This window comes from Cydia amplana, chromosome 7 (assembly GCF_948474715.1).
Source record: "Cydia amplana chromosome 7, ilCydAmpl1.1, whole genome shotgun sequence".
NCBI lineage: Eukaryota > Metazoa > Arthropoda > Insecta > Lepidoptera > Tortricidae > Cydia > Cydia amplana.
This window is the reverse complement of record NC_086075.1, coordinates 8,485,646-8,502,468: the sequence shown is the minus strand read 5'-3', so window position 1 is coordinate 8,502,468 and position 16,823 is coordinate 8,485,646. Positions and strand designations below refer to the sequence as shown.

The 16,823-nt window shown below is 35.1% G+C and overlaps 2 protein-coding genes and 1 long non-coding RNA gene across 3 annotated transcripts in view; 2 read left to right on the top strand and 1 right to left on the bottom strand.

Moving 5' to 3' along the window:
* Positions 1 to 16,823, top strand: part of LOC134649589 (abl interactor 2) — a 289,784-nt gene that overhangs the window by 140,098 nt on the left and 132,863 nt on the right. The gene's annotated exons all lie outside the window — the stretch shown is intronic.
* Positions 1 to 16,823, top strand: part of LOC134649683 (uncharacterized) — a 148,409-nt gene that overhangs the window by 47,598 nt on the left and 83,988 nt on the right. The window lies entirely within an intron of this gene.
* LOC134649447 (centrosomal protein of 290 kDa-like) lies at positions 430 to 15,876 on the bottom strand. The gene is made up of 32 exons (XM_063504200.1): positions 15,613 to 15,876; positions 15,298 to 15,370; positions 14,622 to 14,887; positions 13,957 to 14,092; positions 13,576 to 13,712; positions 13,378 to 13,479; positions 12,997 to 13,284; positions 12,730 to 12,917; positions 12,348 to 12,617; positions 12,043 to 12,188; positions 11,750 to 11,924; positions 10,801 to 11,633; positions 10,549 to 10,717; positions 10,336 to 10,474; positions 10,085 to 10,194; positions 9,808 to 9,984; positions 9,473 to 9,734; positions 8,973 to 9,213; positions 8,208 to 8,877; positions 7,900 to 8,034; positions 7,728 to 7,833; positions 7,467 to 7,640; positions 6,809 to 7,008; positions 6,440 to 6,589; positions 6,173 to 6,307; positions 3,011 to 3,165; positions 2,602 to 2,777; positions 2,246 to 2,406; positions 1,894 to 2,021; positions 1,560 to 1,657; positions 891 to 1,025; positions 430 to 554 (listed from the first exon to the last, which is right to left on the bottom strand). The coding sequence occupies exons 1-32, from the start codon at positions 15,793 to 15,795 to the stop codon at positions 489 to 491; spliced, it is 6,384 nt and encodes a 2,127-aa protein (XP_063360270.1). The 5' UTR covers positions 15,796 to 15,876; the 3' UTR covers positions 430 to 488.

Sequence of the window (16,823 nt, the reverse complement as noted above, 5' to 3'; positions counted from 1 at the left end):
TTAAGTTTATTTAGATATAGGGTACAATTTTATAAAATCAAAAATATCTGTTTTATTTACTGGACAAAACATACACTAACACAAACAGTTATATCTACCGATACTTACTTCATTGGATTGCTATTCACATTTTTAAATTTTATTTTGGAGAAAGGCGACTTTGTTTTTATTAAGTACCTAGGTTTGATATAATTATATATATATACGTACCTAATGGTTAGTAACGCAAAAAATTTCGATGAACCATTTGATATTATTATCTATAAAGGTTATGCATAGTTTTCCATATTATCAACATATATCCATCATGCAAATATTCAAGGTCATATCTGAAACTTGTGACACTCATGTAGAAAACGTTTTTTACAGATAGACGTATATAAAAGAAAACTACGTCATAAAAAATAGTAAAAATGCCTTTATATCACCTTAATTATTAATTATCCTTACATTTATTTGAACGCAGCGTGTAATAGTAAAATAGTAAGTTAAGCAGACAAAAATCCTTCAGGGCGTTTGGTGAGTTCCTCTAAACGACGGCGTAAGTACGTGTTCTAAAACAAAAGAATAATAAAACTGCTTTAGCTTGTACATTTTAATGGACACTACTATTATTTAGGTGCCTACGACTCGAAAATATTATTCCTGCCAAAAAGCAAAGCTGTTTAAACTCAAAAAAAATATTACAATAAAAATATTCTCGCGACTTATTGAACTTATGTGTCCTACATACCATTTCTGTCAAAAGTGTCACAATGCTACAACGAAGGGTCAAATTTTGACCTTTTAAGTAGGTATCTCAAACATATGAAGGTACGGTATTATTATTACCTACCAGAAAAATAAACAAATTTTTATAGAATTTTATTAAATTGATCACTCAGATATACCTCCTGCAGTAGATCCTCCTCTCTTTCAGCGGCTATCTTGAGCATTTCTTTAGACTTCTCCAACAACAGGTCTTTGTCTTGGATGGTCCGTTTCAGATTGGCTATTTCGACGCGGTACGGCTCGAGCTGACGAGTCTACAATATTATGTCAAATACATTTCACTTGCTTTGAAATACATTGTTACATAACAGTGGCCGACACGTTATTGCAATTGACTATTCTTGACCATTAACCATTACAAATTGAACCGTAAACTGTAATCGTCCGTTACGGTTTACGGTTCAATTTGTATTGGTTAAAGGTCAATTGCAATTAACGTTCGGCCAACACCACTGTTACGTAAGATGGTAACTAAACATATACACGACGACAAAAAATATGAACGTTTTGTGCCCATATTTTTTATAGTATCAATTTGACGTCTTTATATATTATATATCCACCCAGTTTCGCATTTGGTGCCACAGGTGCACGAGCAAATAAAACACATTGACGTAGTTGTACAAGTGGTCAGCACTATAGCATAGCGAGAATGGGTCACGAGATCATATAGTTATTTAGGTGCTTTAATTATTAGTATTTATGAAAATGTACATGGTCATACGAGTATGTCGTCAATCTGCATTAAAGAACAACATCATAACTGTAAAGTATGAAAATAACTATACCTTATCTGTTGCACTATGCCCGCTGCTGGGTCTTGAGCTAGAATCCGTCCGCTTTTGCAACGTAGACTTCTGCTCAGACTGGAGTTTACTCACTAAGCCTAACAGAAAAAATATAATCAGTAATACATTTTTAAAATGCGCGCCCCTCTCCAGAGCACCTACGTAGGTATTTAATGTAATTTTGTAGACACCGCTTTATTACGGCAAAACTTTTGTTGTGTTTGTGCACGGTGCGTCAATAACATTATTTTAGATGTACAGTTGTAAAGGTAATTGCTTTGAAGGGGTGCGCAGCTTCAGATCAGCCAGAATCGCTAAAAATAGGTATACCTACCTCTTAACGTAAGTATTGTTTGCTCGAGGTCATTAATCCGCTGTTGATGGGAACTGGTCGGACTTATTTCAATACTGTTGATCCGCATAGTCAGGTTCATATTTTCCTCCTTCAACATCTCGCAGTAGCTGAAAAGCCAGAATCATCAAGTTTATTAATCTCCGCTTTTCCTATCGCATTCATAAAATTTTTAGATCATCCTGTCAGCGATGCGATGTTGCCATCTCATTCCTCCATATAGCTGCGTCCCTTAGATTGTCCTACGTTGGCCCAATGTGTACTCGGTAAGACAGTGGCATTGTCAAAATGCAAATGGGATGTTGCAGAGAGGAAGGATATACAAAAAGGTTACCTCTTCCAATAGTCTAATTCCGGTTGGGTTTCCTGTGTGGTTCTCATCGGCGTTCGAATCTGTGATTCTAAGAGCGATGATTCCAACTTCAAAACTTGTCCTTTCAGAACAGTGATTTCGGCTAAGCTTTTCTCGTATTCTGAGACTAGGATCTCGTTGCCCTGAAACGTAAGAAAGGATATAGTGGCATTCCCTAAAACTACTTTGGAAGGAAATATAGAACGCAAGATAGGTAAAGGTTAACCTATAAACGGTTAAATAGTCCAAGTGAATAAAAAAGTTGACGCAAGTAAGAGAAAGCTGAAAGATAAGCCAACGAGAAAAGAATAACTCTTAAGATGATGACCAATACTAACTTTTTCCGCAACTTCTAGTGCAGCGATCCGTCTCTGCTGAGCCTCGACCCTATCAAGAAGAGCTCGGGAAGACACCGGCAGCGGCGATGGTGATTCGTAGCGATCGCTGTCTTGCTCGCGAAGTGACTTCTCCGAGTATTCTCCTTCTTGCTTCTCTACCAGAACCTTGCTTTCATCTGAAATTAAAATAAATAGATGTAACATACAGTTGCATATATACATATTTAAGTAAAATCCGTATATCCCAGGTACCTTGTACCTAAGTATAACGACTGAACCATCGAATCATGTAAGTAGTCACATTTTCTCTTTAACTTTATAACCTGGGCTACTTTATTTATTGCTACATTTTGCTGTGAGTTTGTTTTTTATTCATGGTTATGATTAAATGGTTATAGTAAGTTCTTACGTTTTACTTCATTCAGTCTTGACAGCAACACGCGTTTTTCCTTCTCTAGTCTTGAAAGAGTCGATTTCGCGAGGTGCAAGCTTGCTTCCAGTTTCTTCACTTCCTGGCATTTATCTTCGTATCTTGTCTGCCAGCGATCTGAGGATTGCTGTGCTCTACAATTAAAAATTATATTGGATAGGGTAAAGGCACCAGTAGTCAGCCTTATAACGACTTTTTTAAGTTTGAACGTTCGGCATTTCTACAGGATTAGTCGGATAATTAAACAAATGACATGGTTAGATCAATTGTTTATCATAGTTTTAAAACAAAATATTTAAAAAAATAACAATCCTCTTTATAATATCTCTAATTAAGTTTAAACAAAAAGTGGCACTTTTCTCCAGTAGTCAGCCTCCAAAATCCAGTAAGCAGCCTCTGTGTACCCAGTACTCAGCCTATATAAACTATTCATAATAATTAAATCAAAATCACTAATGTTTATATCAAAATCAACGATATTATAATATTTATTTTTTCTTTATAATTTTTGTTATCGTTATTGTAGTTAGTTGTAGTTTTTAATTTTAGTTTATAATTTTTTGCATATATCAAAATCAACGATGTTATACAAATATCTATTTTTTATTACTATTTTAGTTATTGTTATTGTAGTTAGTTGTAGTTTTTAATTTTAGTTTATAATTTTTTTGCATATACATATGTATTATTTACCTACTTGTTTACTTATTTAATAAATAAAAAATCTTATAGGTACATACAATTCTTATGACACGAAATTTGTTGGCCATAGGTACTTAATTATTCTTGCAAACTAAGAATTGCAATATTTATTTTCTAATATAGTAACGGCACCAGTCATGGGACATTTAAGAGGACATTTGGAGTATTTGTGATATTTCCCTGATACACGTAAAAGTTCTACCGCTTAGCTTGTTTAAAGATGAATGTCCTATCCTTCTTTTATGTTCCATGCGTGTTGTATCAAATATACTGCAATTAGTTTCCACATAATTAATAAATTAAAAGTATGTTTTTTTTCTCCAGTCATGGACACAAAAGCTCCAGTAATGGAACCCCGGTAATGGACGTGTATCCAGTAATGGGCCCCCTATAATGGACATACCCTATCAGTATAAGACATTGGAATAGGGAATAAGTTTTTCGCAAAAAACTAGTTATTAGTCATTTTTGGTATAAGCTTTTATGTAAGAATGTATTTTTCTTTCGACAGCCAACTAATATTCATCGAGACAATTTTAACAAACCCAAACACAGTTAGGTTGCGTTTATCACAGAGTTCCTATGGCCACCTCCTGTCTCCATTATGAAATTAGGTCCATGTTATCATAATATTGCATTGTCATCCGATTTGCATACGTATCCAAAATTTCAGCTCAATCGGAAATCCGAAAGTGGCTCAAATGCCATTTCCAAGATTTGAACCACACTAATTAACATACAAACTAACAGGGCAAGTAAAATAAAATTTTGTAAAAACGATATTAATTTATCCGAAGTTCGAGGAGACCTCCTGACATAGTTCGTAACTACATTATACTTCTATAGGTATTGTTTAAACATGAAATTACGCCATGGCAAGCATCATTATGTAAATTGTCCCATCATAGGAGGTATGCAGTTTTACAGCTCCTATAATGGGATTGGGCAAAATACCCCTATTTTTTATACATCTCTAGTCACAACATAGTGTGTTATATACCTTATCTCATGGTAAATGCAATTAACAAAACACATTCTAGTTTACACCAAGTAATAATTAATTACAACTTAATATATGAACTCACCTCTCTTAGCGAAGTTGTTAAGAATTCTTACTGGTTATTTTTTCCAGTGACGCGACAACTTTTGGGTTGGCGCCAATTTCTTAAAAAGTAACCAAAATTAATAAAAAGTTAAACTTAAACAGCTCTATGACTATGACTCTTATTTATGGTAAAATATTGCCCGTGTTTATAAACTACTTTTACATACTTATTTTAGAGGATTTGTGGTTTTATGTCCCATTACCGGTTCCACGTCCATTATAGGGTCCATTACTATAATTAATCCGTCAAAAATTAATGAGGTAAATCAGGTAATATATAATTATGTTCCTAGTAGGTATTCGGTAAAAAATAATTAATCGAGTCTATGCAGATCTAATTATCATTAGGAAAAAGCAATATATCAAAGCAAAATGATAGTTATGTATAGTTAACGTCAAAAATATGTATACACTTTTGAACCTTATTTCAATGAGATAGGGTTTAAAAATGTGGACATATTTTTGGCGGCGACGTACCAAGCAAGGTCAATGGCTGAGTACTGGATCCGCGAAACCCAGTGCTCAGCCGCATTAAAACGTTATTTCAAATGCGGCTGACTACTGGGTTTTACTTTAAATTGACTAGGGCATGCCTAACTAAATTTGAAAATGTAAATTTAACGGTCCTAACGGTCGCATTGGCTCGAAAATAATAAAATAAACGAATAACCCAAAGGTCAGCCGTGGGGGGCTGGGTACTGGATTCTTTGGAAAAAAGTGTTATCCAGTGGCCAGCCCCCTCAATTTATAAGTGAAAAATTGATATTTTCATTCAAATATAATGCAATTTAATAGATAAACTAATAAATAAACCAATCATTAACAAAAACATTAACTTTTAACATTAAAACATAGTTTATCTTGCCTGTTAAGAGAACACCACGTGCAGTAAAAAATATGGCGGACATGACACTATTGCACTCGTCGACAAACAGCACCTGTATGAACGAGTATATTTCTTCCTCCCGTTCCCTCACCGCACCTGTCGTGTGACGTATTAACCAATAAGGAATCAAAGCTCCTATTTGAGTACTCGCGATTTGTTTAAACGAATATACCAGATATTTATGACTAATAAACGGCTCAAAAGGCTGACCACTGGTACCCGGCTGGCCACTGGTGCCGTTACCCTAATTAAATTAAAACGAAATGATCCATTCGTTCTGAAACGATTTCCTTATCATTAGACTTCCGTAATCTAACATTCAAAAAGTGAAGAAACTTTATACCAGGAACTAACCCAACCAATAACTTGTTCCAACAAAAAAACGTAACATAATCACGATTTTCATAAAAGGACTGATCGGCACATTGATTAACTTTATACTTCTTACTTTTTCCATTTATCCCAAAGCGCGACACTGGTATTGGTGTCTCGTCTCGCACTAGAGAGCTGCGCAGTCAGCGATGCAATTTTATTGTGAAGGCTTGCAGTTTCTGCAGTAGCCACCCTGCTGCCTGATGTACTACTGCAAATAGTAAAATAACGTTAGTCCGGAGCAGTAGCTAATGCATACCTACTCTATATCATTATCTTATTATCTTTGCCATGCGTATATTCTAGTTGCTAATGCAACGAAACTGCGATAAGTTCTACGTACATGCGGAATACTTGATTCTTCAAGTTATGTGCGTCGAGACGGGCTCTCCTCTCCCTGGAAGCGAGTGCCTTGATCTGCCGCCGTAGCATCCCGTTCTGTTTGCTAATCAGCTGCTTCTCTCGGCGAAGCCGCTCTATTATTGGCTCTTGCCTGGAATACATAAAATATATGAAAAAATCTTCTAGTTATAAAATTCCTAAGCTACTTCACTCCTACACTGAGACGAATCTAGCGACACCACACGTGAAGACTTTTTAACCGTTTGGGCTACTCTATGGACCATACAAATTTGGAAATTCTACGTATGTATGTTAATCTGATCGGAATTGACTTTATCCGGTATAACAACATAACATGCTAAAAATATACCAAATTGTTGACGAAGTAGCTGGCAGCCTGGAGTCATCTCGCAGATCTTGCAGATCCAGTGCAGAATCGAACTTAAGTTCCAAACGCTCTGATCCTTGCTGGGACACCCCGTCACTTACTTCCTCTACTTCCACTATGGCAGACAAATCGAAACTCGGGTCGTTCACTGCCATTATCGTTTGCATGTTCATTATTTGGCTCTGGAATAATAATGAAAACAAATAAAAACATTTTCGATGTCACTAGATCAGTGGTTCCTAACCTGGGGTAATTACCCCCGTGGGGGTAAAACTGGTATTCTACGGGGGTAATAAGCTAACCTAATATAACAATACAACAAACGTACAGGTTTTTTTTATTACCATTGGGAGGAGGGGTAAAATCAGGTTCCCTAGTTAGTCATAGGGGTGACCGGACTGAAAAGGTTAGGAACCACTGCACTAGATGTTTTCCGTTGATAGCAAATAAACAGAAAAACACTTTTAGGTCGGAACCTATCTATGTTTCAACCAAAAAACCTCTAGCATCATAATAATTTTCTTTGGTTTGTTAGTAGAAACAGAAATGCCTTCGGAAAAAATATCAATATATGGAAAAAACACAAATATTCCAAAGTATAAATACTTAAATATTCCTTTAATTGACTCAATAGCCTAACCTTCAGAGTATGAATGGCAGATCGCAGTTGCTCAATCTGCACGTCCTTATCAGCTAATTGTTTGATGTGCACGGCTTTCTGCTCGGACAGTTTGGCCCGTAATCCCAGGTGCTCGCGCTGAGTCTCGCTTAGTTGCACCAGCCAGTGCTGATTCTCTGCTTTGTATGACTCCACCTATTTAATGTACAGTGAAAATATTTAAAATGGAAATATGAATCGATTTTCCCAAGATAAAAGATAGCTAAACGAATTTAAACTCACTTCATGAGAATGTCGTTCTTCTAATTGCGAACTTAATTGTTCCATTTTAGTCAGTCTTTCTGATGCCAAATTTTTCCATCGGTCTACTTCATTTTGGTAAGAAACTCTGCAAAAATAAACTTCAGTTACTCATCTCTACATGCAATGCTAAATAAAAAAGGTAAATACTTACAGGTCAGTCTTACTTCCATCTAACTTGTTTCTTAAATTAAAACACTCATCTTCAAGTTCTAAAATCTTGTGTGAATATTTTGCAACTACTTCTTGCAATTTTTCAGAGTAAGAGGCATCTGACTCACTGCCTCTTCTGTAAAAGGAGTTATGTTATGAGATAAACCGAATGTTTACAAAAGATTAATCTTATCTTGTTAGGTTGATTGATTTCAGTAAACTTTTAAAAATACGTAGCTAATATGACGTAATTATCTTACCGCGAAGGCGTGTCATTTAAAATAATATTATAGAATATAATAATTATACCTTTCTAGCTGAGTTTGTAATTCAAAAATCTTAGTCTGTAGATCTTTTTTAGATTTGGCATGTTCCTCTCTTTCAGCTTTCATCAACTTTTGGCAATCTTCTACAATTGTGTTTTTATCCTTTTCTATTTGCTTAAGCGAAATCAAAAGTGCTTTATTTTCTTGTTGAACAGAATCTCCCATTTCGTTTGACTGTGATATTTTAATTTCTTTGGTATCAAGTTGCCTTCTTAAATCATCTGCAGATGCGTTTAAAGTTCGAATCAATGTATCTTTTAAATCATTTTCTTTTTGTAAATATTTTATTTTTCTTTCTAAACTAACATTTTCAGTGTTTAAATTTAAAATATCTATTGTTTGCTGCTTCGCTAATGTACTGCCATCTATAATTTCTTTCCTCTTTTTCTCGTTTTCTGATTTAAGGTCGTTTATAATTTTATTCAAGTGTGAAATTTGAATATCTTCATCTGTTTGTGCGAGTTTATTGATTCGTCTCTTTTCCTCTAAATTAGTTTGAACGAGAACATGGACTGTTTCTTTTTTATCGAGTATTTTAACTGGGGAGCCAGGCAATATGTCTGCATATTTTTCATAATTAGTGTTTATTTTATTAGAAGTTACGATTGAAGGTTTTAAAACTTTTGGCTTTAGTAAAGTTATCGTTAGGCTTTCTGAAAGAGATACACAGATATTTAACAAATATTTGAATGTTTATATTACAAGAATAGAATATTAGAAAAAAATGTATATATGGTTTTTTGCTTACTTCGAGATGCGGAATCGTCGTCTGATATAAGATCTTCAACTTCCATGTTTGGCGCGTTAGCGTTTCCATTCATATGATTTGTACGAATAATGCCATTAGTCGACGATTTTTCTACGCCATGATTTATTAGCAGTAATGTTTTTTCTAGATAATTACAATGCTTAGTAATTTCACCGATGGATTGCTCGAGTGTGTGAATTTTCTTGTTCAAATAATCCGTTTCTCGGGAATACTTGCTTTGCTGAAAATGTATTCAATTTTTAAAAGTCAAAATTAATTAATCTATTATTATTGTTGGCAAAATTATACTTTTTTACGGATTCCTCTACTACTAACTACTACTAAGGACGCTTTGGCAGTCATCGGTTTGCTTCGGCAGCCTACGATGTATATTTTATTTTGAATGGTTTAATTCCTTCTGCGTGGCACTCGGTGACGGGAACTGGGGACTTTTATCGTTAGTCTTAGCCCTAAGGTAGAAAATATTATAAAATACGTACCGTCACCAGTAGTTGCAACTTATGTTGGCATGCATCATCTTCTTCCAAACATTTGTTTTTAGATATATCCAAAATTTGTTCATATACGCTATGTTTTATGATAAGGTTAGCTTGTAAGTCTTCTATTTCATTGAGTTTAGCATTAACCGAGTACGTTTTTCGGGATAATTCTTCCAAGTTGTTTTGATATTTCTCTAAAGAGGTCAAAGGTATGCATCCCTGATACTGCTGACGCAGAACTTGCATCACTTCGTGCAAATACCTGTAAGTTGTTTCAATATTAAACGGATTCGAGTACGTTTAGAAAACCAATATTTACAGTAAATTTTACTGACCCAAATTTAGTTTCATATCTGTGTGCGTATAAATTAAAAACATTTTGTCGTGCTTTGAACATTTCTTCAGCCTCAACCCGCATACGCCTTTCATTGGTCAATGTTAAGTTCAATTTCTCAATTTTCTTTTGAAATTCCGTGGCTTGCAAATGGGCAATCAAAATTTCACCACTGAGCCTGTAAGTCATTAATTCATTATGATTTATTATAACAATTTAGCTATATACGACAATACAAATTATAATCATGATAATTCCGTCCGATACTCTGAGATTACCTGGCCACAATAGCTCTATTGTCTCCAGCAGATTGCAAATCTAATATTTGATGTCTTAACAAATTGATTTCCACGTCATTATCAAGTTTCTTATGTTGAATATCCTGCAACTAAAAAAAACACTATTTAAGGCTTGCAATCGACGTTATTCCTGTTAAACTCTACCCAAATCATTTTAAGAAACTGACAGGTACCTATCAACCGTCATGATAGCTGTACGGGTATTATAAATATATAAATAACAAACTTACTTGCAATAATGCAATGTTTAATTGACTCGTGGTATATTGGTTTTGTTCTTTAAGAGACTTGTTTTCTTCCATGATTTTATGTAATTGGTTTTTCAAATCGTCATTATCTTTATTTGGTTGAGTAGCCAAATTATCATCACTGCAACATATTTACACGACATGTTATTATGCTCCTAGTAGGCAATACTGTTCATACTTTTAGGTTGGACTCACATAAGTTTGGATTGTGAAGTTTGAAATTCAATATTCTTCTCTTGCAGATATTTTATCTCTTTCTCTTTTTCATTTAATTCATTACACAACTGTTGTATCTGTTTTTGAAATAGATCCGACTGTGGAGAAGTTAAAATATCTTTCGCTGCACCTTCATCACTGGAATATTCTAAAAATAAAAAGTAACTAAGTAGATAGTTAAGTACCTATACCTACCTATAATATCTTACCATCTGCCATTTGAATCCTTACCCTTGATATATTCTCTTATTGAATTTAGTACTTCAATCTTGTCGTTTTCTAACCGCTTTATTAAGTTAAACGGTTCATCTCGAGCGTTTACGTTGTCATTTAATGATTTTCGATATTTCGTAATGACATCTGATAACGTGTTATTTTGTTTCCAAAATAAATCAATCGATATGGATTTTCTCAACTTGTCTGTGAGATCTGCTACAGTGAAAATAAATCTGTTGATTTGAGTTTCGTATTGTGACGCTGCTAACATGGCATCTCTTTGACAATCCAAAAGTTCGTTCCTTATATTTTCATTCAAGGTTCTAATATGCCTGTAATTTTCTTCCAAGTAGGAGCATCTACGTTCTAAAACAGCAGCATCAGGGATGTGGATCAATCCTGGAGAATTTTCACTTATACTATCGTCCATGTTTTCTACTATTTGAGACTTCAAGTTCTGTATTTGAGCCTTGTACTGTTCTTCTTCTATTCTCCAATTATTTCGATCATCAGCGGCCTGGACCGCTAGTGCTGTCATTTTGTTGTATAATGCGTTTAGTTTTTTATGAAAATATGCTAATCCAGATTTCAATTGATCCTCATACACAGAGTCCCGTTTAGCAATATAATTTATGATATCGTTCTTATCGTTTAATTCTATAGCATCGTGTTCTTCAGCTATCCAAGATCCAAATTCACCAATGTTTACATCTGCATTAGAAGTTACATTTACATTTTCATTCACATCAGATTTTGTCGTAGATTCAATTTGGGATATTTTTTCCTCTAGTTTAGTAGCTTTCATAGATTCCTGTGAAAGTTTATCCATCACATCAAATGTCTCTTTCCTAGAATGAAGAATGAATAATCAGTGAATTCTTAGGAAGTAAAAATTAATGATGTGTTGGTTTTTAATTCGGCTAATATACACGATATGATCCTCACACACCGCAGTTACACTTACCTTGCTTCATGCAAAGCGGTAAGTAGAGCGTCTCTACCACCCAGAGCTGCTTTCAGCTCCATAACGGCTGCCATGTGCGGCGCGAACCAACCGGCTGAGTGCCGAGCTTCCATGGAATTCAAGACCGCTTCCAAACTCGGACATTGCAATTCTAATACTCCAGATGTTGTTTTACCTGAAATGCGCAGAAATTATAAACAGGAACCAGGAACCCTTGGTCGACATGAATTATGTGGTGTAAATTATTTTTTTGCATTAAAAGTATAATGTAATATAAACTACTATTTACTCACTATTATCCTTTAAGAAGTTTAATATGTCTTGGAGGCCTTTACGAAGACCCTCATTTTCCTCTGTTATAGCTTGCATTTCGGCGATTCGTTCTTCATTCTGTTTCATAATTTCATTTTCATTTTTCCGAGCGACTGTAGCTAAATAGCTGTAATAATTTATTTACAATTACAATTTGATTATAAACCACATTCAATAGTAAAATGACGGCGAGCCTTATGACAAGATCGGTTATAAAATTTTAAAAATATTAATGTTCATGGAATAAAAAAGGTACCATACTCGCGTTAAAAATAAAGAAACCTACCGAGAAGATTCTCCTCCGCCATCCATTGGCATTTCATCATTGCATATTTCTTCAATTTGTTCTTCTCCATACCCAGAGTCGAAGATAAACTTTTTCAATTTATTTAGTTTTGTAATCAAACCGCGATTTTCAAGCTCCACAGAAACGAGTTTATTTTCCATTGCTCTTAATTCCTTCGTTAGTACCATGTTTTGGCTACCAATAGCCTGATATTTACTTACGATGTCCTTGGAATCAATTGCTTCTCCAGGAGGAATATTTAGTTGTTGCCTATTCATAATAAAATCAAACTTAGTAACAACGATTCGATAACATTATTTCACACGATAACTTTAGGTTCACTAAAACAATAATCTTAAATCAGAGACTATTTAGAACTTACCTCATAGTCTCATTTTCAAGTCGTAAGTGGTCCACGATTTCATTTAACGAATTGAATTCCTTTACTAATTTTCTAAGTTCTTCATTCTTATTTTTTAACTGTTGTTTCTTTTGCTTCAAACTATCAACTAAGGCTTTAACACCTTCGTCCTTTTCAACCAGTTGTAATCGTGCTGCAATTTCAGCTAACTGAAAACAATAAGTAAGGTAGATTTATTAACAATGTGTTAAAACAATATGTATGGGGAATTAATTGTTGCTCTCTTACCTCTTTTTCCCTAGAAGCTATTAATACATCAGATTCCGATAATGCAGTAGTCAGTGACTTTATTCTTTTCTTCAGTTTGCTAATGATAATTATTTCTTTTCCTTCATCACTTTCGTTTTTGACGTCAATGTTAGAGCACTCCGCTGTATCATCTACAGTTGATTTTAGATGTTCGTTTTCCGATTTTAAACGTTCTATTAATGTTGCAGATTGAAGTAACTTATGTGAAGCTTCTGATAATTTTTCTTGTAACTCCTTTAGTTTGTATTCTTCTGCATATGATTTGCGCTAAAAAAAGTTTTTGTTGTTTATTAATGCTTTCTACGTAATATCCCTATGAAGTAATTTTTATTCTGTATTTACTGTAAACAAAACACTTACTTTAGGAGATACCACTTTAGAAGTTTGAATTAATTCCTCCTTCAATTTTGTATTTTCATTTTCCAATGCCTCTATTTCACTTCTTTTTGCACGTGCTACGTCCTAAAAATTAAGTTTGCTTGAGAAATGGTCATATTATTAGTATGGTAAGTTGTCCCTTACAGTTTTTTTTGGATCGTATCTCATTTAAGTAATTACCTTCCAATGTTGAGCCTTAGCTTTGATGTCTGCCAGAAAGCTTTCTTTCTTCGTTTCACTTTCTTGTAGTTCGTTTTTCAGAGTCTCTATCTCGACCGAGAGCTGTGTTTTTGATTGTTTAGTGTACCCTAAGTTTTCTGTGAATAAATAATTGAGCAAGGAAATATACGTATTAGCCATTGATTTTCGATCATACTTTCTGCCAATGCTAAACTAAAAAACTTTCAGAAGTGATGGAGTTTTTGTGTTTGTGTAGGTTTTAATTTTATAGTAAGTACCTACGAATTTTGTTGTGTACTCGTGTTAATTTTACTGGTCGTAATGGTCTTAGGTACGGCATCGCTTTAAAAATTCGTTACTTCAGTCAATTCATTGACCTACCTTTTAACTTAGTGCATTCTTCGTTCATGGCGTAGACTTTGTCGGTCAGATTTTCTATAACTGCTGTAGCTTCTGTAAGTTTATCTTTTAGTACTGAAACCTTTTCTTTTAATTTATTATTGTCATCCTCTAAGACCTTAAAATAGAGAAAGACAACCTAATACAATTCATCCTTCCGAAAAATCGTGTAAAAACTAAAACAATCGTATGTGATTCTATTCTAGTTCTGATGGTGGTCTCACACTGGCTGTTATAAAATGTTATATAACATCGTGTGACAGGGACAACATAATATAAAAAAAAAACAGTACTATCATAGCAGGCAGCCGTTATATAGCAGCCAGCGTGGGACCGTCAATGAAAACATTAATTTGTAGATACCTACTTTTAAAATAATGGGAAATGATAACTTTTTGAAATATAAAAAAAACATGTTTTATGATGTCGTATTTAAATAACACTGTACTGTAAGCTCAGATTGAGATAGACGCAACGCAACAAGCCATCCTGCAGGCGCAGCACGGTTCCATTTTTATCGCATATCACTATGCGCGTCCCATTCGCACTTACATACTTGTTAGAACGTGACAGGCACGGTGACACGCGATAAAAACGCGACCGTACTACGCCGCCTGTAATAAATAATATTTATACTAAAATTGTACCTTGACATCACCGAGTAGTTTCCTGATATGTCTATTCTTTAGTGTCATCTCATTCTCGAGTTGGGCCACAGCATTCATTTCAGACAACGCGTCTCTGCTGGACTCCGTGTCATCCTCGTTTTTCCTTTCTTCTAGCTTGGATTTTTTTCCTTCCAGCTCGGCTATGTCTGAGTAAAGTTGCTCAAGTATTTCTTTATTTGCCTTAATAACTTCTTCTTGGTCGGCTATCGTGTCTAAAACACTGTCGTTGCTTCTTGTCGGTGACGCTATAAGTAAATGAAGGCATAGGAAGAAGGCGCAAACCGTTACCTATTCATCAAACACACACACATTCTCAGGAGTGGCGCGACAGTTTCTCGCCCGCGATATAGACATAGACTACCCGTCCCTCTTTAACTAATACAGTTAGAAAAAGGCGGGTAGTCTATCTTGCGGGCGAGATACGGTCGCGTCACTACTGTGAGCCCTACACCTACAGTGTAGGATTCCGTAGCTGTATAAACGCTAAATTTAGAAAACCAAAAGTAAAATATCGAAGCGGCCAACGCGTTCACAATATCTGAGCACGCACTCTAACGCCCTGACAATAGAGGCGTGTTCATGCAGATATTTGTGAGCGCCTTAGCCGCTCCGATATAGCTGATGGGGACTGTACTAAAATAGAACGTTGACTTACCCACATACTGCCCTTTCACTTTCCCTTTGCTGCCTTTTCTTTGAGTTTCTAACTGGCCAAGCAAATTGTTTACCTTATCAAACAAGTTTCTGTTAGCAAATTCAATATAGTTAAGTAGCAAGATTTCTTATTCTCTATAGCCTCCCAGACACCTATAAAAAGGTCTCCCATTCCATTGTATATTGAACCTTCATTTTAACAAATCAAAATCGCATTTTTCTTGGCTAGTTTTACTATGTGGGCGGCTATAGTTTGTGATTGAGTAGTTAAACTAAAGATATAACTTATTGTCAAGTAAATAAGATATACTCGTACCTGCTCATTTTTAAACTTCAGAATATCCTGCGCGAGGCGAAATAAAGTTTTCAAGTCCGTAAAATTTAGTTCAATATCATCAGCTTCCATCCATGATAATGACTCGCAAAGCTTCTCTTTGTCGACCTCTTTGAGTTCCCTTTGAGAGAAACTTAGTAGTTCTCTCCAGTCCGTCTCTACCATTTTGAAAGTTTAATTCATTTCGGAATATTTATCAAATTTATAATTTAATAATACTTTATTGTTGCTGTACAAGAGACAACAAGTCAATTTGAAGTCAAGCGTAACGCAGCTTAATGTTTTGAAGTTCGCGCCGTTGCTAGGCAACCCTATCTGTGTTGCTATATGGAAATATAATTGGGTACTTTCCTCTACCTTTAAATAAATTATTTCACACCGAGCACGAAATAAACCACCCTAAGCCCCCATTACAAAGAGTAGTATAATATATATATGAGAAATAACGTATTTAGAATGGATCTAGTACGTGTCGTCTCTTGTGAATATCTCGAAGTTCGAATACGGCAGTAAATCTATGTTTCTGTAGGTAATAATTATCTGGTGGTTTAGCCCCCATTAGCACGGCAGCTTTTTCAACGCGCGTTAAAAAAGCGCTTGAATCTGTCCGCACTCTAAATTCGATTTAACGACCACGGCTTAAAGTCGAAAATCCAACAACGCTTGATAAAAAGCGCCACCGCTGTCGTGTGAATACATATGGAATACATACATGATTTTTGTCATTCAAACGCTTTTTTAACGCGCGTTGAAAAAGCTGCCGTGTGAATGGGGGCTAAACCACCAGATAATTATTACCTACAGAAACATAGATTTACTGCCGTATTCGAACTTCGAGATATTCACAAGAGACGACACGTACTAGATCCATTCTAAATACGTTATAGTTTAGATATCAACTAGTTCGCTTTTGCAGCGCAATTCGGGCAACCAATGTCACTTTTACTTTAGATAGAGTTAGATATCTATTAGATGTGAATTGGATCTCTAAGTCATGTCTTGTGGAAATCGTTCAAGAGTATCTCCAGAATCGCGGAAATGTCAAATTTGATCGGTTAGATCTTAAACATATCGTTATCGTATCTTGGTGATGTCTAAAAGATATCTAATAGATGTCTATTTCAATGTAAAGAAGGCCTGCCAGGGATCTACACAGGCGCCTATTATTAGGAAGGCGGAAAATCGTGCAGAAT

What these genes read in the sequence shown, in the direction of transcription:
- LOC134649447 (XM_063504200.1), bottom strand. Translation starts at nt 15,795, where the DNA reads ATGGTAGAGACGGACTGGAGAGAACTACTAAGTTTCTCTCAAAGGGAA. An exon ending in AACTACTCGGTGATGTCAAG is followed by an intron (nt 14,093 to 14,621) that starts GTACAATTTTAG and finishes CTCTATTTTAAG; the next exon opens with GTCTTAGAGGATGACAATAA. An exon ending in AGGAGGATCTACTGCAGGAG is followed by an intron (nt 555 to 890) that starts GTATATCTGAGT and finishes CTTTTGTTTTAG; the next exon opens with AACACGTACTTACGCCGTCG.